The sequence below is a fragment of the Malaya genurostris genome, chromosome 3 (assembly GCF_030247185.1).
Source record: "Malaya genurostris strain Urasoe2022 chromosome 3, Malgen_1.1, whole genome shotgun sequence".
Taxonomy (NCBI): Eukaryota; Metazoa; Arthropoda; class Insecta; order Diptera; family Culicidae; genus Malaya; species Malaya genurostris.
In genome coordinates, this window is record NC_080572.1 from 240,978,888 (window position 1) to 241,004,935 (window position 26,048).

General features: G+C 40.7%; 4 protein-coding genes across 5 annotated transcripts in view; 2 read left to right on the forward strand and 2 right to left on the reverse strand.

The window, feature by feature from the left end:
• The first annotated feature begins 1,447 nt into the window (after positions 1–1,447).
• On the forward strand, positions 1,448–4,461 carry LOC131435516 (NF-X1-type zinc finger protein NFXL1). Its single transcript, XM_058603502.1, has 4 exons — positions 1,448–2,412; positions 2,478–3,413; positions 3,486–3,944; positions 4,007–4,461. Exons 1-4 carry the CDS (start codon positions 1,537–1,539, stop codon positions 4,421–4,423), a joined length of 2,688 nt encoding a protein of 895 aa, XP_058459485.1. The 5' UTR covers positions 1,448–1,536; the 3' UTR covers positions 4,424–4,461.
• Positions 4,458–12,741, reverse strand: LOC131435517 (uncharacterized). Its single transcript, XM_058603503.1, has 6 exons — positions 12,458–12,741; positions 5,960–6,135; positions 5,615–5,900; positions 5,046–5,550; positions 4,694–4,981; positions 4,458–4,632 (listed from the first exon to the last, which is right to left on the reverse strand). The coding sequence occupies exons 2-6, from the start codon at positions 6,080–6,082 to the stop codon at positions 4,476–4,478; spliced, it is 1,359 nt and encodes a 452-aa protein (XP_058459486.1). The 5' UTR covers positions 6,083–6,135; positions 12,458–12,741; the 3' UTR covers positions 4,458–4,475.
• On the forward strand, positions 10,326–11,775 carry LOC131435518 (solute carrier family 66 member 3). 2 transcript variants are annotated; one of them, XM_058603506.1, is made up of 5 exons: positions 10,326–10,485; positions 10,586–10,633; positions 10,697–11,091; positions 11,151–11,271; positions 11,335–11,775. In XM_058603506.1, the coding sequence occupies exons 3-5, from the start codon at positions 10,702–10,704 to the stop codon at positions 11,460–11,462; spliced, it is 639 nt and encodes a 212-aa protein (XP_058459489.1). In that variant the 5' UTR covers positions 10,326–10,485; positions 10,586–10,633; positions 10,697–10,701; the 3' UTR covers positions 11,463–11,775. The 2 variants fall into 2 exon arrangements, with proteins under 2 accessions (XP_058459489.1, XP_058459487.1); XM_058603504.1 differs by having other exon boundaries at positions 10,327–10,485; positions 10,586–11,091.
• A 7,210-nt stretch (positions 12,742–19,951) lies between the features above and the next one.
• Positions 19,952–26,048, reverse strand: part of LOC131434182 (F-box/WD repeat-containing protein 7) — a 47,462-nt gene continuing 41,365 nt past the window's right edge. Inside the window, exons 4-9 of the mRNA XM_058600836.1 lie at positions 22,157–22,678; positions 21,904–22,085; positions 21,608–21,833; positions 21,325–21,535; positions 21,066–21,237; positions 19,952–20,986 (exon numbers count right to left, since the gene is read on the reverse strand). Of these exons, the coding sequence (XP_058456819.1) occupies positions 20,875–20,986; positions 21,066–21,237; positions 21,325–21,535; positions 21,608–21,833; positions 21,904–22,085; positions 22,157–22,678 (1,425 nt within the window). The 3' untranslated portion in view covers positions 19,952–20,874. The remainder of the gene's footprint in view (positions 20,987–21,065; positions 21,238–21,324; positions 21,536–21,607; positions 21,834–21,903; positions 22,086–22,156; positions 22,679–26,048) is intronic.

Genomic DNA, 26,048 nt, shown 5'->3' on the forward strand with positions numbered 1-26,048 from the left:
TCCAATACAGATCCTGTCTCAATAGAAAATTCAACGCAGCTCTAGGAAGTTAAACACAGCGCACTCGTGAGATGTAATTCCTCTTTTTCATAATCGTGAATGTCGATAACTATTTTCTCATTACAGTCACGAAAAGTACTGGATATTTCGAAAGTAAATAAGCTTTTACTTTCAGCCAAATAGCAATTATTATGGTCAGTGTGTTACCGAGGAAATTTGACACCCGTGGCAAAATAAGTTTTGCTACCCCCATCGTTGGTGTAATGAGACTGAGCTGCATCTCCGGAGAGATCACTTGGACGAGCAAAACAAAAGGTCCCAAGGAGTGGTTCGCCGCCCCTTAAACGATGTGCCAGGGATGAATGCCCCCAGCAATGCCTGGAAAATACTACGTATATCAACAATAACATTTTGTGCCTGTCCTTATATTGTTAAAAAATTGAATTACACGAAACATGCTACAGTTTTATTGTGTGAACAATTCAAGCATTACTATTTTTATGTCTAATAACATTTTTGTCGTCGTATTCATCGCAGGGTTTTTATCTGTGAAACGTTGCTAATAAGGGAGGAGTGACAGAGATCTTATAAAATGGGAATGTTCATACCACAAATTGATCTAAGAAACTATTGATCGATGTTCAGTCATTTTCATTAAATACTGTGGATCTCAAAAATATAATGGCTGCGATATAAAAGTAATACAAAACAAATATCAATAATTTAATAATTTTATTAATAAATAATAATTAATATTAATAATTTTCGATAAGGATTGATGCAGTTCATAGAGAAATCATGTATGCAAATATTTTCATTTTCTATCTAGCGTCCACTATCGTATCTCAAGAATACCTCTCCAAATGTGACAAACGAAATGTTTCGGATTTTCCATGTTTTCAAATAAAGGAAACCAATCCATTTCTTTAATAGATCCTTGCTCATAATTAGGTTTTCCTATGTCCCTAAAGATCGTGCAGTTCCGAATTCATGCCAAATAAATCGAACTATTCACTTAATGAATACAATACACTAAAAACATAATTTTCAACCATCACTTTTCTTTATTTATTTATCCACCTTGACAACTCGTTTAATGTCACTAATAAATATAAAAAAAAAACTCTTCAAGAGATCGCATGTGCTTCGACTTTCTTACTAACGGTTAGACACGCTTCTGAACGGTTAGATACGCTATTGAACAATTAGATGTCTTATTAGAGATAAATGCAATTTCATTATATTTTGACGACTTTTTTTCATTTTATTGGTATTAACCGGATCTGTCGTCCCCCTCGGTAGAACTAGCAAATCATCCAAATCTCCAACATTAACTGTCTGTTGTTACTCACATTAACATTAACGTAAATTACTTAGCACCTTTTTAGGTGAATTATTCTTATATTCATTAGTTCACTCTTCATGCAAATGTCAGTTGAATGAACCACGTCAGACAAGACCGTAAAATCGCCAAATACACAAGAAAATCGTTATTCTCTTGTGTCGTGGCCAGAAATAGAGAAAAAGGACCTAAGTATGGTTTATCGCAACCGTAACAATCACAAAAACTCGGCACAACGTTCCAGCAATCCGTGGCATCAGAATCCGACCGCGGAACCAGCTAGTAATAACCAGCGGCCGAAAACAGTAACTGGGAAAAAGTCTAGTAAAACAACAGCTGATAATGATGAAAATTTTCTGAAGCAATCAGAGGAAAAGTTCAACCAAGCCCATCGGAAACATGTGGAATCGGCTAAGAAGTACACCCAACAATACGAATCTAGCGAGGATGAAGACGAAGGGGACACCGCATCGCAGGAAATACTGGGTACTGTGTTGAAGAATTATACTGGGTATGGGGGAGACATCGACAAAACGCAAGAATATCTGCAAAACCTGTTGGAATCTCGTTCAGCGGTTTGTTTGATTTGTATCGGAGCAGTGAAACGAGCAGATTCGATTTGGTCCTGCAGGAATTGTTACACCTTTTTTCATCTGTTGTGCATTCAGCGCTGGGCTAACGACAGCGTGTCTTTGAAACGCATCAGCCACGAGCAGCAGGAAGGTTACTACAACAACCGGGGAGAGTATGTCCCTAAGCCGGCTCTTTACGTTCACTGGGATTGCCCAAAGTGCCGCAAGGAATACGAACCGGTGGACATTCCGAGACACTATGAATGCTTCTGCAGTAAGGAACAGAATCCTCAGAATCACTTGTGGTTGATTCCGCATTCTTGCGGAGAGACATGTCAGAAACGATTGGTACCGGACTGCGGCCACAGCTGTGTGCTGCTCTGTCATCCCGGGCCGTGTCCACCATGTCCCCAGACAATCAGCATCTCCTGCAAGTGTGGTCAATCTGCACCGAAAACTATTCGATGTTCACAACGAAGCTGGACATGTCTTAAAACGGTATGAATTGAGCGGCCAATGATTAAATGTTGTAATTATAATGTATTGATTTTTCGTATTCACAGTGCAAACAAAAACGCAACTGCGGTATTCACGAGTGTGGCAAAGTATGCCATTCGGCAGACGAGTGTCCCCCGTGTCAAAGTAGAAGTAAGCAAAAATGTCTTTGTGGTAGTAAAACTAAGGAGGTGAATTGTTCGGAGTCAGACTGGCAGTGCGGCAAAGTGTGTGGCAACAAGTTTGCCTGTGGATTACACTCCTGCGAAAAAAATTGCCACAGCGGCAGCTGTGGCGAGTGTCCACAGGGTTTACCAAGAACGTGCCCATGTGGAAAGACCAGTACCGTTGCATCTTGCTCGGAGGAAATTGGAACTTGCGGTGATACGTGTCAGAAGTTCCTTGAATGTCAGGTTCATCGCTGTAGCGAACGATGTCATCCGGGCCAATGCGGTCAGTGTTTGGAACTGATCAAGAAATCCTGTCGATGTGGTTATATGAGTAAGGAAGTGGCTTGCCATAAACAGCTAAGCTGTGAAACGAAATGCAAGAACATCCGTAGTTGCAACAAACATCCGTGCAACAGAAAATGCTGCGACGGTGATTGTCCGCCGTGCGATAAATTGTGTGGGAAAACATTGCCTTGTGGCAAACACAAATGCAGTTCGCTCTGTCATCATGGTCCGTGTTTTCCGTGTAACCTGAAGGCACAGGTCAAATGTAGATGCGGTGGTACTACAGTGGATGTTCCGTGCGGACGTGAAAAGAAAATTGGTTCACCCAAGTGTCGACTACCGTGTCGCATTCATTCCAAGTGTCACCACACGAATCCTCATAGCTGCCACCAGGGCGAATGTCCTCCCTGCCAGCAGGTTTGTGCATTGGTAAACGATTCCACCAAGTGTGAGCATCTTTGCGGGGCAAAATGTCACGATGCGGTGCGCGTCGTTACGAAGGATAAGAACCATAAACCGGTCGGACCGTGGGATGTACCGATGGAAATTGTAAGCGTGTTTCGGCTAATGCATGTTGAGACTGCGATTAATTTATTTTTATTTTTTTACGAACATTTCCAGGTCGAGATCAAAAAACTTCCTCATCCTCAGTGTGAGGTGAAGGTTCCCGTTACGTGTATTGGAGGTCACGAAACATCACTGTGGCCATGTTATAACTCTAAACCGGCCACGTGTGGACGTGCTTGCGGTCGAGCACTGCGATGTGGAGTTCACACGTGTCCCCTGCCATGTCATACGGTAAAGAAGATCAATTCCACAGAGCAAGATCCAAAGTGTCAATCGTGTCACGTGGGGTGCGTGATTCCAAGGCCAACCGGGTGCGTTCATCCCTGCAAACGACCATGCCATCCACCACCATGTAATCCCTGTCAGGTCCCAACGAAAACCGCTTGCCACTGTGGTTTAACACAGATTTTCTACAAATGTCACGAGTTCTATGACGATGACACAAAAACCGAAAACGACTGGAAACAGTTCAGGGAATCTCTGCTCAGTTGTGGTCAGAAATGTATCAAGAATGTCAGTACAAATATTCTATGCGAAGCATACACTAACCACCTAACCAACACCATCTATTTCAGTTCCCCTGTGGTCACCGGTGCACGTACACCTGCCACTCAGGTGATTGTCCCAACCCGGAGACGTGCAGTAGGAAAGTCAAGGTAACGTGCGTATGTCGCAACCGTAAAATGGATGTTAACTGCGACGGATCCAAAGGTAAAGGCAAAACATTGCCTTGTGACGAAAGCTGTGAAGTCTTCAAAGAAGCCAAAACTCGAGAACTTACCGAAATTGAACGCCAGCAGAAGGAACAGGAGGAAGCAGAAAATCAACGCGCTCTGGAAGAATACGAGAAAAAGTTTGGCCGTAAGAAATACCGCGAAAGAAAACGAGTTCATGTGGAGGAGACCAAAGATAGCAAGTGGTTGGTTTACGTACTGATATCGAGCGGAGTTCTTCTGGCTGCAGTGTTTGCATATTTCATGATATCCAATTAGTTAGTTGTACCTATTCAATCTTCAAACAATGCACTTCATTTCATTTGTTCATTTATTTGTTCTTTTTACCTTCCGATCGGGTTTTCTTTGGTTTGCGTACTAGATCGTAAATATCGAACCGTACGTCGTAATCAATGTGAATCGTCCGGAAGACCATGAACGCCACGAAAGAAATCAACGACAACACAAGTACATATTCGGCTCTGTTTCTGAAAAGAATAAGAAAAAGTCCTGATCCGAACTCTTGCTTGATTACCCAACTCAACTTACTCAAATGGAGTACCGCAGATAGTGTACCAATAGGCTCCATCTTTCGGTGGTTTATCCAAACAGTGAAAATCAAAGTACTTTTCATCGTAATCGTCGACACACAGGAAGGTGCGTTTCTCGAGCGTTTTCAGCACCGTATGGACCGGAGTTTTCGCTTGGCAATCACCGACGTTTTCGTGTAGTCCAGCCGCCACTACGTCTTCGGGATTCAGAAAAACGACCATCGCAAAGAAGGCCGCGTAGTGCAGAATCAGGTGAAACATCAATGCACGACCCGTCACATCCAGTCTGAAAAACGGTTCCAAATTTTAATTGCTATTCGGTTACAACGACCGAATTGTATTGTCCCTACTTTTCTGGCAACCGTCGATTGCTCTTCCGATCGAACTTCCATAGCACGGTCAGGAAAACGAACAGCAGCGTAACGCAAGTCACCTCGGTTGGCACATTGAAAAAGTCATGGAAGGGATGATACAGCGGTATGAACAGCAAAGCCCCGCCGGGGAACGACAGGAAGGCAACGGCCAGAACAGCTGCGAGCTCGGCTTTAACTGTCCCGGCTTGCCATCGTTCCAGGGGGCGACGGTCAATCCACTTTCTCACATTGTGAAACAGAAACGAAAAGGCGAAAGCAAACGTGGCATGAAAATAGTACGAATTCCATGGGACCCAGTAGTGACGATCCGCAATGTTGGGATCGGTATCATGCCAAGTCCAGTGTACGAATTTTACACTGACAATGTCGTACGGAAAGTCGATCAGTACGACCAACAGACCGGCAGCCATGTGTTCCGACCATCGACATTTCAGATGCAGCTTAGATACGGCATAATTTGCTTGATAATAGTACACTGGATCTGGAAGTGATAAGATAAAATGTATCATATAAATCCTAATCGAACCAGGTGTCACCAAACTTACAAAGACAAATAATGTACAGCGGTAATCGGTGCCCGAAGAAATCTATTGGGGTTTTCGAGTGCCAAAAGTTATCGATGCTCGGTACATAGTAGGTGATAAGTTCAACGACCAATCCATGACAGAGAGCTCCCAAAAGGAGATATGGCCACCGACCGCCACGTTTGCAGGCATGAATCAGAGAGAACAATGCCCCGATTATGAAGGCAACCTGGCACCAGATGTAGCTCGGTTGGACGCGGTATAATTCAAACGGATCCTGGAAGTTGACAAACCATGGCGAGGATTCCTGTGAACACGAAAGCTTACTTAAACCGGCGATCGTTTTGATGACTATAGGTTTCCTACCTGAGCAAGTTCCTCACGCGTTTTTTCTATACCAAAGGTGCTTAAATTATGACGATTCATTTGTAAACCGTCCGAAAGCTGTCCGGCTTTTGATAAGCTCGTTTCACGAATGAATGAACCCATAGTTTTTAGGGTACTTCGTTGTCAAAATAAAAACACTAACACCACTTTGTGTGCTATGTAAGCAGAAGTATAGATTAGCAGATGTTTCCCATCTCTTAGGCAATATACATATCATTTTTTCTATCGTCTTCCAAACTTTGCCGGTGATTAGAAAACCCAAGAGCTAGCAATCAGGTGATATGGAACGAAATCATGGAGTGATTTTATCGTTAATCGAATTCTTATTTCTATGGTGAAGATTAAATTTTATAATTTTTTTTGATTACTTAGTTTTAAAAACTGCACGTATCATAGGCAATTAAAAAACAATTGCTACAAACTTATTACAAGTAAATTGGTACGCTTCTAAATGCTGGAAATCGAACATCTTTGACAATGCTTTGTTTACACGTCTATGAGTGCAAGTTTGATCAAAGTAGTCGATCTGAAGAAGAAAAATGTCAATGTCAGAGACATAATTGGAGATGCGCCGAAGCAGTTTTTTATGCTAATTTTCGAAGTCATACAGTATTTTACGCGTGTTTTATGCGACACGTGTCTCCCGCATAAAAAAGACTGGAATGTACTACCTTGATCAAAAACGTTCCCGGAATCACCACCAAGTGGCGCTCTCATGTCGTGTTCGCTTGATGCCAAACCTAACCCAGTTTCCACCCTAACTGCTGTCAAACCGTTTGTTTGAGGCTAGTTTCGAACGCAGTTTTAACGTTGTTGAACTGAAAATCGAGTAAGTTTCGAACCTGATTATTATATCAGGTTTGCTCAAACCAGCAACGGAGGTGCGAAATCAACACAGTTTCTTGAAAAGTGTTTATTCGATGAAACTACACTGGGTCAGTTTCAGTCACCCGATTAGATTTTTTGTTTTGGAGTGCCACATCTGTCATTGATATTCTATTAAATTTTCAGTTTGATACTTGAACATTTGTAGAAGTATTGAGTACATCTGCGATTGTGCGTGTCCTCGATTTTGTACAATTATCAAAATGGAATTTAATTTGTAACAACTAATTTGCACTAAATCTTGCGTTAAAAACGTTTTCTATGGTGCGACGACCTCTGAAGAGTCATATCAGTGGCACGAACGTTTCAGAAGGGGTCGTGAGTCTGTGAATGATGATGAGAGAAGCGGTAGGTCATCGACATCGAAAACCGACCAAAACATCAACAAAATCAAAGAATGGATGACCGTAGACCGCAAATTGACTATTAGAAAGATGGCAGGAGAGTTGGACCGACGACACGATCAGACACTCCGAATAAAAATCGGAATAAAAAGTGTTCGTAAGCGATTTACCGCCAGGGACCACAAATATAGCGACCCCTTGAAAATGATAAAAGTAATTGTCTTGCGCAACACTGTTTGAGTTGCTAGTTACCAAGGAGCCCCATAGTAAATAAATAAACCATAGTGTCGAATAAAATCGAAACGATTTTCCCTAGTGATTTCATTCTTCTGCATTGATTTTACTCGCGAAATTATCCTGAGTCTCAACTAGATCTTGCTGTTTTACTCTGCGGGGGACGATTCAACAAGGCAGAATATGTATAGAATCAGCTTCACACAAGTTTTTAAAGTCTTAATGTTACTTTGGCATTTCATTATGACGGATCGTTTCAGAACACAAAATATGACACCTGGACCACACGATAGGGTAATAAGTATCAGGCCATAATAAAACATGTCGGGAAGAAATATGGCTGTTTGAGGTCTGCAATGTGATCATGAATTGACTGTCTATGCAAATGGTTGAATGCACGTCCCGAAACTAATTCAGAGCAAACATTAAAAGGTCGATTAATATTTTGGTCTAGAAAAGATTCTGATATTCGAATGCGTTTTAATTTTCGATTTCGAAATTCGGTATGGTATCGATCGATGTAATAAATTATGCATAATTCTGCTAGCGAAGATAATTCCTGATACGTTTGTTACTTATACGAATTTAAACCCATGTCAAACCTTTTTGAAAAATATAACAGTGTGGCTTCGACGACCGGTGCAAAGAAACCGAACGATCCCCAAATGAATGGTTTTTCTGTAAAGATGGTAGAGCTGCTCCGTAGCGGAACAACCATCGCTTTTAAAAATATTTAGATTTAAATTCCTCTTTCAACCGTTATGAAAAGATTAAGGTTAATAAATGATACGGTAGCTGTTATTCCAAAAACAACATTTTTTTCAGGCTGCGTTGCCAGTTTCAAACATTTTTCAAGTGATTTCATTCTGACATTACGAGTTACTGAGGGGTAGTTAAATTTGGGATACAGTTTTTAATAGCGAGTGGCAGATCGTGTCATCGGTTGGACATTGCTTTTGGATCTGTTCAAGGCATTTTGGTTAATGATTTGGACTTAAGAGGTGTCGCTGCAGGAAAGGCAGGGGCTCGAGAGAAGATAATGTCAACCACCCATTACAAGTTCTGATTGGTGGTGATGAAATCGAAATGGTCGACGAGTTCGTGTACTTGGGCTCACTGGTGAATGCCGACAGACACCAGCAAAGAAATTCAGAGACGCATATTGTCAGGAACTATAGTTAACTATCTACAAAACGCTGATTAGACCGGTTATCCTCTACGGGCACGAGTCCTGGACAATGCTTGCGGAGGATCAACGCGCACTAGGTGTTTTTGAACGGAAGGTGTTGCGAACCATCTTCGGCGAATTGAGGATGAAAGACGGTACGTGGAGAAGGCGAATGAACCATGAACTGCACCAACTGGGAGGACCAACCCTCGTTCAAACGGCCAAGGTCGGGCGGTTACGGTGGGCCGGGCATGTTGTTAGAATGTCGGAGAACAACCCGGTTAAGATGATTCTCGATAATGATCCGACCGATATAAGAAGAAAAGGCGCGCAGCGGGTAAGATGGCTCGATCAAATTGAGGACGACCTGCGGACCCTTCGCAGCTACCGAGGCTGGCGGCGAACAGCCATGAACCGAGTTGAATGGAGACGCCTCCTGTATACAGCAGAGACCCGCGTGGTCTACGATTGAAAGAGTAAGAGTAAGTAAGTGTCGCTGCAACCACATCGTCACACAATGTCATCGTTATCCGTGAACGGCTAAAAACGAAACGAATACAATTCAGCAATCACCGTTTTCACCTGATTTTGCTTCATCCGATTTTTTCCTATTCGGTCGATTAAAAAAACCGCTTCGTAGAACGCGCTTCAACACCCGAGATGAGATTATAGAAAAATCGACTTCAGACAAAAACGACATTTTTTAAATTCATAACTTGGAAACGACTGAACGGATTTTTTCAATTTTTGATATGTTTCTAGGAATGTTAATAGTTTCTAGAAAAAATGCGTAAATGAAAAAAGATGAAGTTTTCAGGTTGATTACGTCAATTGCATATGGTTTTAGCGGTTTTCATGATTTCTATATTTTTCATATTTTTTAAGTTTAAACCTTTCTACACAACATATCGAAAAAATAGCGAGGTGAAACTTTTCGATTTTGAGTTATAATTTTTTTTAAACTTGAAATCATGTCCCCCCAGCCAGGCCCATTTAAAAAAAACATACTGTTTGAACGACTCAGTCGATTTTTTAAACTTTTGGATATGTTCGGCAAAAATGTTTGTGTTTTTCAGAAAAATATGAGAATACAATAAAATTTAGATTTTGAAAATTTATGTGTTTGAAAACGCTATTTGTACAAGTTATTAACGGTTTGTGGATTAACGTGTGTTCATTTTCTTGACGAAAATTCAGGCTTTTTAACATCACATTTAAAAAAATGGCCACGCGAAATTTTCCGTTTTTTAAGTAATAATTTTTTGAATTGAACAAATTGAAGTTTGGTCGATAAATGGAAAATTATAATTCAAAAAACGAAAAATTTCACTTTGCTGCTATTTTGTTTTATAACATATCATGTAAAAAAGACTAAAAATATAGCGCACTCTATCTACAAACCATGAACCACTAAAACTTTTTCTAAAAATTTGATATTTCTAGACTACATATCCAAAAATTGATTTTTTATCCATCCTAACATAAACCCTAATGGCCAAATGAAAAAAATACGGGTCTAATATTTTTCGACGGAGAACGATTGTGCTAAATAAATAGAATCTGTGCAAATCAGTAAAATTTTCGCAAATGTTTAATACAATTATCTGAAGTAAAAATAAGCTTACGCCCTATTGCAAATTTTCTCTCGACCGTTACATCGATTTCATTCAATAGCACCGAAAATGTGTCATGAATGAACACGCATCTATGGATGTGTTAGTATACCGGCTTTGACTTGTTTTATTGTTCTATTTCTACGACATGTTATCAAAAAAGTGGGCTCTAGGCTCATTTACGTTTGAAAGTAATTTTGTTCGTGTCCTTGAACATTTTTATTCATAAAGAAGACAAGAAACTTGCAACTATTGCAATAAGTGAGTGTATTTTAGTGATTAAATTAATTGTCTGTGGCTTGCAATTTTGTTTCTCTTTGTTTTTGCAAAAAAAACGCTTTATTTTATTTTTAACTCTCAGTTACAGGTTGATTTGGAACCGTCCCAGACAATGACGGTATAATAAATAGTAAGTCACGGGCCATCGTAGTCACAAGAGTATTTAAATTCGGTTTAACCTTACATAACGTAGCGAGAATGGATATTTTTGACGATCGAGGTATTCTGTACATCATAGCGGATCTGCTCTCGCTCATCACGATTGCTTCCTGTTTATTCTGCAAAGTACCACAAATTCAAACCGTGCAGAAGTTGCGTTCCGCAACTGGATTATCCCTAAATGGGTTACTCATGGAACTGTGCAGCTACACTGTGACGATGCTGTACAACTTCACGAATCGGTATGCCTTCCTGTCGTACATGGAGTACCCTATTCTTTTGATTCAGGAGTACGTTTTGGTGTACGTGGTGCTCAAATACAAGAACATGTTGAGCCAGACATCTTTCATGCTGTCGGCAGTTTATCTGGCGGTGTTTGTTGGATTCGCTACCGAAGTTATTCCCGGTAGTGTGTTGATGATGCTTGTGGTAAGTTAAGTTTCGATCAGCGGTTCCGAATCATCCTATCACGAATCAAATATTTCCAGCCGTTCACGACTCCGGTGGGCGCTACAAGCAAAGTGATGCAGCTTGTTGCAATTCTACGCTCGAAAGATTCACAGTCAATCAGTCTGCTAACATGGGGCATTTCTGCATTTACCAATTCAAGTATATAATCCGGTGAGCCATAGCAAACAAGTTTGGAATTATATTTTGCGTTGGTCTTTTTAGCTCGCATCTACACCATCCTGTTGGACTCCGGCGACAAAATGTTGTTGACAAATTTCGGAATATCAACTTTTCTAAGTTCTTCGGTTTTGCTAGCGGCTTGGTATTACAAGAAGCCAAAGCAAGAATAAAAGGAATCGAGAATGTGATGATCCACATTTTTTTACATCTACCTCCTGCATTGGCTTACGATTACGAATGTGATTGAACGACTATTAACGACCTGGTTGCATACTTTTCACTACAGTACGGTACATTCAAAACTATGTTTACCGACAGTAGTCAGAAGTAAGTTGTAAACATTATAATTACTTATCTAGTCTACACATGTAAGGAAAATTTTCCTATTCTGCACAGGCTTTTTTACCGAATAATGTAGCTAAATATTATTCATTTCATCACCTCAAAAAGACAAATAAAGTTACTTATGAAATCACACTAGAATCTGCTATGATAAAGTCTGAACCTTTGCTTCAGTTAAAATACGACTCTCTATCTGGGGGGAAATTTGGAAAAATTTGGATTCGGTTCTAATATCTTTCGATGATTGCAATCATCACCCTCATTTTTGTTTACGGCCGTATGCGATACGTTCGAAACTACAGTTACTCACAAAATTGATCGTACACACGAACAAATATCACATTTTCACATTTTGCCTTTCAATTAGTAAATTTAAAGTAACAAAATATATGTAATTTCAATGTTTTATATTTCATGAATTAGATTATTATATTATGGGATTCATGTCTGGTGACTGTGGTGGTGTTTTTAATTGCTTAGGAACGTTATGTAACAGCCATTCCCGAACAAAAAGTGAGGTGTGTTTTGAATCGTTGTCCTGTTGGAAACAATATCCTGATGATAGTCCTAATTTTTGTGCACTTGGTTTTAGGTTACGTTCTAGGATAATCGTATATAGCATTTTGTCCATATTCCGGTCGATAAACTCCAGTGTTCCTGTGCCTGAAAGCTGCCATACAACCCACAACATAACATAACCACCACCATGTTTCACTGTTGATCTCAAATTTTTATATTTGAGCTCTGTATTCGGCTCTCTACCAACAATTTGTCTGTCATCAGATCCAAAGCAATTTATTTTTGTGTCATCAGTGAACATTACCTGTTTCCAAAACTCCAGCGGTTTGTTTACGTGGGGTTTAGCGAATTCAAGCCGCTACTTCTGATTTACTGCTGATATGAATGGTTTTTTATGGCAACATGACCATACAGATTAGATTTCCGGAGAACGCAGCGAGCAGCTTCAGTTGAAACTGGTCGGTTGATATCTAGAGACACTTCCGCCATCAATTTTGGTTCACTTATTTTCGGGTTATAGTGATTTTCACTGTCGGCTAGAAAAGATTGCGATGCGATAAGATAGCGACAAAATGCCGCAAAGATAGCGAAACTGTCATTCGCATCGATTCAACCCCTTCGAGACCACAAGCCAGACAAAAATAGTTTTTAAATTGACCGTTACAATAACTAATTTTTAGTTATTATTAAGAAAACTTCAGTCATAATGAATTCATATTGATAATACGTATGTGGCAGATTACGGCTACAACTTGCGCGGATTTTTTAAGCGTGTGCTATTTATTTGACTTAATGTACGATTCAGACGATCCGCCTTCTTCCGTCACCGTCACCGGAACGTCAGCTTCCGTCAAAATTAGTTTAATACTTTCTTTACCGGAACGTTCACACGCTCCGTCCGTCAAAACGTTCCGTGACGGAGACGTTACGTGTGAATGGCACCATAAGAATGCATGTAATTAATGTTGACGGTGCCGGTGACGGAGATTGACTGTGACAAAAGAAGACGGTACGTCTGAATCGTGCATAATGGTTATTTTGTGCTTAGTATGTTCCCTTTTCATTTATATTTTGTATTAATCGACGCCTTGGTTTTCAAAACCTCGTACTTTAATCGATGGAGCTATTTGTCTACTCTAAAAAGTTGATCGTCTTTGACAGATATACATTTGTTGATACTTTCGATGAACAATGAAATAACAATTGTCGCTAAGGATTTTTACCAGTTGAAAATGCAATTGGCCTCAATCCAACAACCGATTAATTTTTCTTTTGGCTCTAATGCTAGTTAATTTCAATACAACAGACAGCGAAGGGGTTAAAACAACTGTCCAATTTTCTGGCAGCGATGCCAGGTGAAATTTTAGGCGTCTGTGTATATACGACCTCAATATTTAGAAGTATGACGAAAACACCAAACGAAAACCCTACAGTAATAGCAAAAGTTATCAAAATGGACGATTGTTTATAAAATTTTCGAAAATCTGCAAAAAAGTCGGCTTAATTGCAAAGTCTGCTAACAAACGAAATTGCAAATTTACATACCAATCTGCAAACCTGGCATCAGTGGTTCTGACGCTCATTATTTCGCAATCCTGCGACGATTCCGTCGCATTCTATGTGCAGCTGAAAACCACTATATTTCGTACTTTGCGAACTATAAACCGTTCGTCAACTTCCGATAGGATCCGTTTTCTTTCCCTTTCTGCCTTGTTCTTCAGAATTCCCTCGTATTACCAGTTGTCAACGATATTCTGTACGGTGGAATGTGATCGTCCAACGATTTCTCCTATTTCGCGTAAGGATTTTCCTTTATAGCGCAAGGAAATGATCAATTTTCTTGTAGAAATGTCTTTGCTTTCTTTTTGCCATGCGTCAAAGATCTTGGTGTCTTTCTCGATGAGCAGTTATCATTCAAACAGCACATTAACTACATTGTTGCGAAAGCTTCACGCTGTTTGAGATTCATATTTAGAATGGCTAAGCACTTCAATGATATTTATTGCCTGAAGACTCTATACTGTACACTCGTTCGTTCTACTTTGGTATATTGCTCAGTAGTCTGGAACCCTCTTTACCTCAATGGAGCTCGTAGAATAGAATCTATACAACGTAGATTCGTACGTTTTGTTCTTCGACGATTACCTTGGAATAATCAACTTCAACTGCCGAGCTATGAAAGTCGCGGATTGCTGATTGGTCTTGACACACTACAAGTACGACGAGAGCTGTCGCGTGCTTTGATGAAAGCTGATATTTTGAATGACAGGATTGACTGTCCCGCTTTGCTCCGTGAGGTTAATATCAATGTTTGTCCCCGTGCTCTCCGTAACAACGCCTTTCTTCGAGTACCTCTACGTCGCACCATCTATGGAACAAACGGCGCCGTTAAAGGCTTGCAAAGGTCGTTCAATCGTGTATCATCTGGATTTGACTTCAACCTTTCACGGAAAACAATTCTAGCAATTTTTTTACTTAGTATTAGAAATTATCATTAGGACTACTATGTGTCTGTTGTTTTTAAAATTATAAACAAATACAAATTACAGAAAAAAAATAACGGTTTTCTCTGTATTTCAATTTATAACTCTCATAACTGTATGATGATTTGGTATCATCATGCTTGTTTACGTCCGTATCGATTATTCGACGATCACATACTTTCGAACGAATGCGAACAAGCCATTCTTTCATCATGGCTTAGCATTTATCTGAAGAAGTTTACTGATATTTCACTATTTTGTGACATTTAGGGGTTAGCCAAATTTCGTGGTAGGGCACATAACCGTTTGAACTGCTTAGTGCTTAACTCGGCACGTCAGAAAAGACATTGCACTCCGTTGCAAAACAAAAAATGTTCTGTAAGTAGCAGAAACTTTACGTCTGCTAAGCGGTTCAAATTGAACTGCCGAGTTTAGCACTAAGCAGTTCAATTCGAACTTCTCTGCACTGATGAGTCAAAGACGAAACATAAAAATAATAAAAACTATTTTGAGGCTAACGAGTCGCGTTCGAATTCATTCGAGTGTAAACAAGAATGGTTTATCCATATTCGTTCGAAAGCATCCATTCGTCGTATGGTCGATACGGCCGTATACAAGAATGAGGGTGCATATCTTATGAATCGTCGTTTAGCACTTCAAATCCGCGAACACGTTTCCAATGAGTTTATTGCTTCGTCCGGAATTCCACAGGGTAGCCATCTCGGGCTTTTTTTATTTATACTGACATTCAACGACATCAACTTTACTCTAGAGAGTCCTAGTCTATCGTTCGCTGATGAGGGTAGGATCTACTGTTACATTCCAAGCCCAGAAGGTGCAGATTTTTTTTAATCGTATGTACTTGAATCCTGACAAATGCCCGACCATTACGATGTCGAAGAAAAAATAGCCGTTTCATTTTGAATACTTTCTGGAAGGATTCCCGACAGTCAGGACGACGTGTGTTGAAGACCTTGGTGTTCTTCTCGATGAGCAACTGACATTCAAGCAACACATCGCACCTTAGGAATTGTAATGAGGATGGCTAAACATTTTACAAACATATACTGCTTAAAATTTCTGTACTTTTCACTTGTTCGTTTGAAATCCTCACTACCTGAACGATGCTCATAGAATCGAAACGATACAACGCAGATTCCTTAGCTTAGTTCTTCGGCGTTAACTGGGGAACAATCTTTACCAACTACCAAGATACAAAAGTCTCGATCGAACCTGGAAACCTTCCCTTATCGTTCTGTGTTTGTTTCCTTTCTCTATAGAAAGGTATTAAAATTGCTATAAAAACCGACTATCGAACGGAGTCTAGGAGATAGTGTTATATATCAATCGACTCAGCTCGACGAGATCGGAAAATGTATGTATGTGTGCATGTGTGTGCACACTTCTCGAAGATATTTGTACCGCTCAATTTTCTCAGAGATGGCTGAACCGATTTTAACAAACTTAGGCTCGTTTAAGAGCTACTGTCGAGTCATTGATCAATTTCAAAGATCAAATGGCTGTGACTTCTGGTTCCAGAGATATGATGGTATAAGTCACGTAACGTTTGTTTTTTCACCGCGCAAATTTCTCGAAGATGGCTGAACCGTGTCAAAAATTATTTAAATCAAAGAAAACTAGAGCTCGTCTGACACGATCACTAGTGGATAAATTGTCATGAAATTTAGTATTGGACCATCTAGAGGCGTATTCTTAGCAAGCCCGCAACTTTTGATTCCATGTAGTACTGACCGATTCAGGCAGTAATCATTTAGGAATTATCCTATGTTTGTGCTATTTGATTTTCTTTATATGCTCGCGAGAACGCTCAGTCATATTATGCTTCCAAACCAATCAAATCAAACGGAACTGCGTTTCAAAGCCATGCCTTGTTCATTCGGATTCAGGCACAGAAGAAGCATGTGAGTGGTAGAAGAAATACATATTGGCCCAGAATACGAGGGAAAGATAGTAGAATGAAAAGAAATTGTGTTGTGTCAGTCGCCTCTGAGCAGTTAAATTATGCTGCGTGACCGAATCAGAGCAGACCCTACAGAAACTTCAACTTGCCTGTTTACTTCGCCAAGGAATAATCGACCCAGAACGAGACTCTCGGTATGAGGCGATGAGCTACTGCAGGGTGAGGTGTGCCTATATGTATGACTCGTAACATTCTTACCTTACCTTACCTAACAGCTATAGACCTGGGGTGTCCTTTGCTGTATCAAGAATACGTCTCCACATATCTGGGTCTATGGTTGCTCGTCGCCAGCCACTCACGCTCACGCACGGACGCTTCTGAGATCACCCTCCACTTGATCGATCCACCTTGCTCGCTGCGCTCCTCTTCTTCTTGTACCAGTCGGATTAGATTCAAGAACCATTTTCACTGGGCTTTCGTCCGACATCCTTATGACATGCCCAGCCCATCGTAGACACCCGATTTTAGCTGTCCGTACGATGGGTGGTTCTACTAGCAGCTGTTGCGCAATTCGTGATTCATACGCCGTCTCCACGCTGAGTCTTTTATCTGCACTCCGCCATAGATGGTTCTCAGCACCTTTTGTTTCAAAAACACTGAGGGCGCGATGATCCTCTGCCAACATAGTCCAGGTCTCGTGGCCATAGAGAACAACCGGTCTAATGAGCGTTGTGTAGATGGTCAACTTCGTGCGGTGGCGTACTTTTCTCGATCGAAGGGTTTTTCTGAGTCCAAAGTACGCACGATTCTCTGCCAAACTACGTCTCTGTATTTCTCTGCTGGTGTCATTATGATCGGTCATCATCGAGCCCAAATACACAAACTCGTCAACCACCTCGATAAAGTCACCGTCTATAAATATTCGTAGTGGGAGGCGTAGTGTTTCTTCTCTAGAGCCTCTTCCTCTCATTTATTTTGTTCTTGACGCATTTGTGGCCAGTCCGATACGCCTAGCTTCAGCTTTCAGTCCGATGTAGGTTTTTGTCATCTTCTCAAGGTTACGTGTCACAATATCAATATCGTCAAAGATATAGCCTTGGTATTACATTCCTGTAGTGGAATTTGACCTTCTGTTTCAACAGACTTCGCAGCCGATTCAGAGTGTACAGAACCATTGCATGGCTGGTGCTACGATCCTACTGACACTACGAATCCTTCCAGGTCGAGGCTCGAACATACGACAACTGGTTTGTTAGACCGCCAACCCGGGATCATCAGCGAAGCCAAAAAACTGTACGGACTTTTGGAAGATCGTGCCACTCGTGTCGATCCTGGGTACGTTGTATTCACGACACTTCTGGAGTACTTGTCTTATCGCGAATATAGTGATTTTTTAGATATTCTAAATGAGTGACTGGAAGTAAATTAGAACGCAAAAGAAGACCTGCAATTCGTGACTCAAGTTCAAATAATCCGTTAATGGTTTCTTTACAATACTTTAAAAAAAACTTCGGCATTAGATTGTTACATTTCTCTAAATCGTGAACCTTCCTCTCGATGGAACCCATCAGAAATCGCACAGTGAAAATGGATACGAAATCAGCGCATTCCTTCCGTTTTGTCCGCATGTTCCGAATTTTTTTGACTGCCCTGCTGCTTTGTCGGAGCCGTTGCGTTTGGAATTGTGCAGTATTTTTCGATTAATCGAGATTCCAGACAATTCTGAGGATTCATAAAATTTGTATAGAGTAGAGGAGCGAAGGCAGATGGTCAAATCGAGCCAAAATATGACTTTGCCCCTACACACTTTAATTGGATTACCGACCTCAGCTGTTCAAATCTCGGTAGGTGATTTTATCGGTAAAATTCACGTTTTATCACTGCGGTACCTTGAGGTACTGCTGTCAACAAATGTTCATTTGTGCTGATATATCAGTAGAATGGAAATATTCGGTAGTTCGGCTGTTCAAAACTCGCCAAAAGAGGCAAGAATTACCGAACGCAATTAAGTGTGTATACATGCGTATGAACGGCAATATACACTTTTCGTGCCGTCTTCGGGGATCAGAACGAACTTGAATCTTCCCGACACATCCCCATGTCCAGTCGCGTTGTAAAATTATTGACAGTTTTTAGTAGGTCTGCTGATTGCTTTCCGCACTCAGAGTTTCCTGGTACACACTTAATCTCGTTCGGTAATTCTTGCCTCTTTTGGCGAGTTTTGAACAGCCGAACTACCGAATATTTCCATTCTACTGATATATCAGCACAAATGAACATTTGTTGACAGCAGTACCTCAAGGTACCGCAGTGATAAAATGTGAATTTTACCGATAAAATAACCTACCGAGATTTGAACAGCTGAGGTCGGTAATCCAATTTAAGTGTGTATAGGTTTTGAACACTCGGAAAAAGATCGTTTTCGGAATCTTGTGCACAGTATTTTTTAATTCTTTCGGGTTCCATTTGACGTTTCGTTTCTGAAAGCGATCGACTACTTTGATCGAACTTACAACAGTTGTTCTCTATACAAGTGTGAACAAACCACTGTCAAAGATTTCCGATTCCCAACACTAGAGGAGTACCAGCGGCGCGCGAGGGGTGTTAAAATTTACTTTTAGTCAGCCCTTAGAAGAAAAATCAGCAGAACTATCGAATGCGCATCGTTTGCCTTCATATAAACGATTAAGACTTACGGAACAGAGTAGGAATTCACAGTTTCTATATTAGACGTCTATCAGTTTTTAGACGTATTAGTGGTTTGATGTATGCCCATTTTTCTGTTTCTCAAATTTTCTACAAACAAACCATCGACCAACATGCACGATCGAATCACGCAGATATCAAAATATAACACAAATGTTCCTTTTCATTTTTCCTTTATTATTCATTGTTTTTTTTTTTTGTTCATCGACAAGTTTGTGTACTAACTTTTCGTATATTTTTGGGGTTTAGAGGTTAATTTGTTTTTGTTTTGTGTATTTTATTCGGAACAATCGCAGTGAAACCAAGGTAGGTAATTGTGCGCCATAAGCGCGCACGCGGCGTAGACGAATTTCATAGAATCATTCGGGCTAATTCGATTACTGATTAGCGAATTTCGCTCAAAAATCCGAATCACCGAGGACGATGCAATATGTGTGATAGAATTGCGTTCCGGGAAATTGAATATCAACAACGAAATTAAACTATGATCAAGAGGAAATTTACGATAGGCGGATTCTTCCAAACGAAAACTAATCAAAGTAAAATCTAAGTAATAATTTTGCTAATGAGACATTCTTTCAAATGCTTTAAAAAACCTTAAATAAAAAAACAAAAATCAATTGGAACCTATACATCGACATCGAATTCCTAAACAGATAGCTAACTAAATTGTACAATTTGTAATTCCTCTCTAAGGCGATTGCTGCATCATTTTGTGTGGTTTAGTTTTTTTTCTCTTTCATTTCAGCTATTTGTTGTCTGCATTTTGCGTGTGATAGGTTAATTCTGCATATCTGCTTGGTTTACTTGTTCCAGCTTAAACACTGCTACTAATCATAACTATTAGTTTATTACACTAAGTCTACGCCAGTTCAATTGATGTTTTTTTTCAGCGTTTCCGTGAGTCTGAGGATCGATAACTAAAAACTAAAGCAAAAGCTGTTCCGTTATTTCATGTATTCGTTAAAGCATTTTCCCGTCGATCTGTTCCCGAACCAAAGCAGAGAAGATGCATTGATCGATCCTGTGAGTGTCATTATTGTGCCTCCTAGTACCGAACAATAAAATCACACAATGATAAACATTTCAAGCCGAACAACACAATGAGTAAATGTTAACCACTTCTATCTTTCACAGTAAAATCATGGGAAAATTTTATAAAAAAGAAACAAACTACTGCTCAACTTAACAAGGGAAACAAATTTCAACAGTATTTTAAAAAAAACATTCGCACTTGACCTCGGAAACAACAGTACGGCAGGATTCAAACATCTTCTCCGGTTTCGATCGAACGAAAGGGCGGTTACGCATTCTAAGCACTTTCCTACTAAAGTATATTTGATGCTCCCGAGCTGGCCGTCTGCTGCAGACACTTGCAATGGGAGTGTTGTGTATCTCTCCTCTTGATCTTGCATCCACGAACCAACGGACCAATGTCGAGTTCGAGAATATTGTTACCAGTAGGTGGCAGGTAGGGGGGAATATAATGGGAGCTTCAAGAGAGGATTCGGGGGTTTATCATTTTTTTTTGAGGCTCAGACAAACACAAGCATCAGAGGATAGGGCGAAATATGTTTTCTAGGAAGGTATTCAGAGTATACTTATTCAAACTTATGAGCATTTCAGGCAGGCACCTTCCACATCAAAGTCCAGTACCATTAGTTTGGTCTCCTCCGTGCCGTTGCGTGACCCCACGGCGCAAATTAATTTCGTATCGTTGGCTCTGTTCGGATGGTGGTGAGTAGTATTGGTTAGAACGAAATTCAAGCAATGTAAGCAAAATTGTCACGATCGAAACTTACCGAATTCGCCAAACAACACCACCAGAACCTCCCGATTCCAGTGCTACTAGGTTACGAATGAACTCCCCAGTCTTAACGTCCCACAGCTTGACGGTTCCATCGTCCGAACTGGTTATTACGAAGCGCGAATTGAATTGCAAACAGGTGACGGCCGATTGATGCTTGTTGGGGCCTAAGAATGGTGAACAAAATGTGTTTTTATTTGAATGAATTCAAATCAGACATAAAATTTAGAGCAGTTTAGGAAAACCACACTCACCAGATAGTGTTTGCAAGCACTGGCCAGTGATGATATCCCAGACTTTAACGGTCGAGTCAGCATTTCCAGAGACGAGAATATTCTGCCGGAGCTCCATACCGGATGTTAGACTCTGATGACCCATCAGCGCGTGCTTGCAACTACCCGTTTCTGCGTCCCACACGCGTATTGATGTGTCCAAAGAACCAGATACGACATGTATCCCATCAAACTGTTGAAAGAAACAACAAAAAATCTTATGAACTAACTTTCCTAGGGGAGATGCAAGATGAAATGTTCGTACCTGTAGCGAATATACTCGATTGGTGTGACCTTGCAGTGTGTGAAGACATTCTTGTCTTTCCGGGTTCCAAACTTTAACCATATAGTCGTAGGCTCCCGACACTACAAGTCGGCCATCGTACTGGACGCAGCGAACGGCAGCTAAATGACCAACCAGCACATGCAGGCAAGTACCTTCGTTGACGTCCCATACTCGTAAAGTGGCATCACGGGAACCACTGACGACTCTGTGTTGTGACCGGGGATTTCATGAGTATAAAATTGCTCTCAATTAAGAATTATTACTACAATACTTACTTATTACCGTGTAAATGCATGCAACGAACAGTCGAGGTGTGGCCGTATAACGTGTGTAGCAGTTGGCCAGTCTCAGCATTCCACACCTTCAAAGTGCGATCAGTACTGCCGGAAATGATGATGTTTCCGGCCATTTGTGACGACCAAACTCCACCTGTGTGGCCAACCAATGTTCGAAGGCACTGCAATTATAGGGGGAAAAATTAATGATGAAATTTTGCACTAATACAAATCACGCCAAGCTCTAATTTACCTTCCCGGTGATGGCAGACCACACTTTGAGCGTATTGTCGTCGGAACCGGACACAATTCGGTTACCGCAGAACTGAAGGCACGTTATAACGTGGTCGTCGTGACCTTTCAGCACCTTGGCCGTACGGATCGGTCTCGAACGCCAGTTCATTTCGATGATGTGCTGCCGCATGTAAGCCGCCTTCCAGAGCGAAGAGATGGGAGGCATATTGCCGGCGCGTCCCCGTTTCGGACGGTCACCACCCATCGCTTCCATCACGATGACGGCTTCTTTGCACTTTTCCTTCCACAGCAGGTTGTCATCGGCCAGGAAACGCCAACTGCGGCACGTTTGAGCAGCACGCAGAAGATCCTTTGGTTCCAGATAGGACAGCACTTGAAGCGCAAGCTCCTTCGGCAGAAGCGAGATGAAATCCCGCTGGAATTGGGGCTCGATTACCTTCATCATGTGTCGCACCTGAGTCGGGTCGCAATGTTCGATCAGTAGATCTACTGCCACCAGACGTTCGACGGGAGTCCATCGCTACGAAGTGGTCGAATGTAAATGATTAGAAACTAAAACTACTAAAAATTGTACTCGAAAAAAAAAGCTTTCTTATGTATAGCTTTTGACGTAGGACTACCACTTCAGGTGAAACTCACCCTCTTTTTGCGTTTCGTGTTAGTGCGGAGAAATTTCGAGAATCTCGCAAGAAAAAAAGAGTTCTTATCCGTACTATGGCGACTGAATGTTGTCACACAGCGAAGTTTTCGCTGATAGTCTAGTGAAAAGAAAATCCATTGAACTATAAATGATAAATAACTGGCAATATGGTATAAGTTGTGTCATCCAACAGCGCCAATTAGATAGAAAAAGAAGACGTTGGACTACAAAATTACTCCAGACTTGATTTCCTAATAACTTTTTTCCTGTTTGAGTAATAACTTTAGATTGTTGTTTACATCACGCTTATTGCGTAAACGTTGTTTAAATAGTGGAAGAATAGATCCAAGGCCTTTAAAAATACCCTGTGTCACACTTACTAACTTTAGTCTGTGATAATCCAATTAAGGAAAATATCATCACCAGTATTGGACAACGGAGAATAGCAACAAATCGGGCCACAGCGAATAATATTCCGTGGATCAGCTTTCACAGACAAATATTTCTTTCACTGAAATATGCAAATGCGAAAGGAAATAATCATAATTCTGTATTTTTGTGACTGTTACTACTGTCCATTTGGCAATACGTACAAACAAAATCACGTAAAAAGATTGCTTCAGTATTTAATCAATCGGCACTGTGAGCAGTTCTGCTGCAGGACGGATGAGAAAAGCGAACTGCAATCACTTCCCTGGCCTGTTGTTCTGATAGGAAGCGGATGATTGGAATCTGCTTTATTCTTCGCTCGAACCGTTGGATTCGTTTAGTGGGGAGCGGATCATTTCGCCGAGAGTCGTTTCGCTGAATAGGTCATTTCGCCGAAAGGGACATTTCGCAGAAAGGGACATTTCGCCGAAAGGGACATTTTGTTGAAGGGGTAATTTCGAATACATTATATTATTATTTTGTGTGTTATTATGCCTCCTGTATAACTGATGTGGTGCAAATACTTAACTAAGACGACGCCGGCTGAGTTGGCCGCCGACTCGCCGTCGGAAGAACCTGTAACCGCCTCGATTGCCCGGTTTACTCAAAGCTAGGTTTCTTTAGTTAGGTCCGAACGAGTGGTAGCGAGGTCGGACAGCACACGAATCAAATCGATGTGGCGAAGCTGCATTAGATATTTTTTCACTTAGTAAACAGAAAATACCACATAGATTTGCTTGGTCGATACACCTATGCAATTACTTTGATGCTTAGTGGCTAATAGTCAACAAGTTCCCTTGGGAACTCCGCCCTGAAGTTCATGAATCAATCTTTATTCAAGAGTACAAGAATCAATATTTATTCGAGAAGTACAATTGTAGGTCAACAAAACAGGCGTCAACGTATTTATCATTCATTTGTGTTTATTTTAAATCAATTCCAATTATAATATTAAGACAATTGCAGGGATCGGCGAAATGACATTCGGCGAAGTAGCCCATTCGGCGAAATTAACCATTCGGTGAAATGGCTTTCGGCGAAATGACCCTGATCCGTTTAGTGCAGTGTTCGCAGTGTGAAACTTTGAGTTTCGCTTCAGGGTGATTAAATCAACATTCAGCTGCTGGCCGTTTGCATTCAAGTTAGTTAGTTAGTTGTTCATTTTAGCCCGGTTTTAACCTATCGGTCATTCAAGTAAACCGGTCCTTCTAAGGGCCACAACATTTTCCCAAAGAGCTATAAAAGATATTCTTTTATTGAATTATGTATACAAATCAGAAGTATCAGTGCAAATCCATCACGAAACTTTTAATTTATTTCGAAAAAAATTCACTGAAAAACTCATCGAATCGGAAGATAGTGCTATAGAATCCTTATGTTCGCAAAAATATGTTCCAGTATGGAGATTCTTTCTATCGAAAAAGAAAAGTGGAAGAAGTTTTTCTCCTGTATTCTAAATGGCGTACGTTTGTTAGACATGCGCTTGAAGAAGACTATATCTTCTTATGTGAATTTCGACCAAGATACAAGGATTCCGTGCAAATCTTTTGTTACCTCTAACAATCAGATGGCCAAATGTCAATATTGATAAAAAGCTGTTCACTATGGTAAGACAACGGCGTTTCCTTCACACCAACCTCAAATAACCCCACTAGATACGCCAGCTGCAGCTAACAACTTACCAACGCCTGGGCAAAAAGTAACGGTTATTCCGCTAAACCAATGGACGGGAGCATGAATAGCGAACCACTGCTATCCCTTCATTCGCTGGATAGCAATGAAAGCGGCTCTCATCCGAAGAAGAAAATAACAACGAGATCCAGCAAAAATAAGCACTTAATATTGTGTAACGGCCGCGTTAAGCTTAGGTGCAAAGGAGCCGAATTAAATAAACTTTATGAAAAAAATATATAAAGCTTAACAAATTGCCAAATATTCGAAAAAAAAAGTATTGAGTTGTTGCCAGCATTATGGATGAGATGTCGTCAAATTAGAGCCCAACATTAAGGTTATGTGCGTTCGAGAAAAATGAAGCGAACGTTGTTCAATTTCGGAGATAATTCATCAATTCTGTTCATAAAGGTGGGCCAGAGAATTCAAAATTTATTAGCATTTTTTTAAATTTCTTTTTTACTGAAAATTGCAAACGAAAAATAATTGCTAATCGACAGGACCGACCGTTTCGATTCGAATGAGAAGGCAGCCTCGTTTTAAAAGAGCCTTTTACGAAAATCGCAGCATTATTGCATCAATCCGCACAGTGAGCAGTTCTATTGCGGAACAATTTTTAGTCCGACTTTCAGCTTCTTTGTATTTGAATGAAATTTTTTTTATATCATTTATTTATACCCGGCTTTAACCTAATTTTGGTTGTTCGCTCAAACGATCCATTTCAGAACTCCAAAATTATCATAAATAACAACAACAATGCAACATTTCGTTACAACCTTTCAATTGGTTATCTAGACGGCATCCAAGCAAGAAGTGCTTCAACAAAACATGTTGTGCGTGGTTGTGGAGAATAAAGGTCAGTTGTTCAAGAAGACCAGGACGCCCCCGCAGCGAACTGGCATCGGAACAAAAGCGGAGAAATGGAAACCTGGGAACGCAAGGAAGATTTGTCTCAATCCCAACCATTTGATTTGGCAGAAGGGCCAAAAAAATCAATTCGTACAACAGATAATGGAGTGAGTCGAACTTCATGCCTAGAATACGATGGCCAAATCACGTGACAGAAGCACGAGTTGTTGGCGCAGACGAAATGGATCGTAAAGGATGACCTGGAGTTTTTCGTTGGCCTGTCTCGCCTGGATGTTTTGGA

What these genes read in the sequence shown, in the direction of transcription:
- LOC131435517 (XM_058603503.1), bottom strand. Translation starts at nt 6,082, where the DNA reads ATGGGTTCATTCATTCGTGAAACGAGCTTATCAAAAGCCGGACAGCTT. An exon ending in CGCGTGAGGAACTTGCTCAG is followed by an intron (nt 5,901 to 5,959) that starts GTAGGAAACCTA and finishes TCGTGTTCACAG; the next exon opens with GAATCCTCGCCATGGTTTGT. An exon ending in AATCGACGGTTGCCAGAAAA is followed by an intron (nt 4,982 to 5,045) that starts GTAGGGACAATA and finishes ACCGTTTTTCAG; the next exon opens with ACTGGATGTGACGGGTCGTG.
- LOC131435516 (XM_058603502.1), top strand. Translation starts at nt 1,537, where the DNA reads ATGGTTTATCGCAACCGTAACAATCACAAAAACTCGGCACAACGTTCC. An exon ending in GCTGGACATGTCTTAAAACG is followed by an intron (nt 2,413 to 2,477) that starts GTATGAATTGAG and finishes TCGTATTCACAG; the next exon opens with TGCAAACAAAAACGCAACTG. An exon ending in GTCAGAAATGTATCAAGAAT is followed by an intron (nt 3,945 to 4,006) that starts GTCAGTACAAAT and finishes CATCTATTTCAG; the next exon opens with TTCCCCTGTGGTCACCGGTG.
- LOC131435518 (XM_058603506.1), top strand. Translation starts at nt 10,702, where the DNA reads ATGGATATTTTTGACGATCGAGGTATTCTGTACATCATAGCGGATCTG. An exon ending in GTGTGTTGATGATGCTTGTG is followed by an intron (nt 11,092 to 11,150) that starts GTAAGTTAAGTT and finishes AAATATTTCCAG; the next exon opens with CCGTTCACGACTCCGGTGGG. An exon ending in TTCTGCATTTACCAATTCAA is followed by an intron (nt 11,272 to 11,334) that starts GTATATAATCCG and finishes TGGTCTTTTTAG; the next exon opens with CTCGCATCTACACCATCCTG.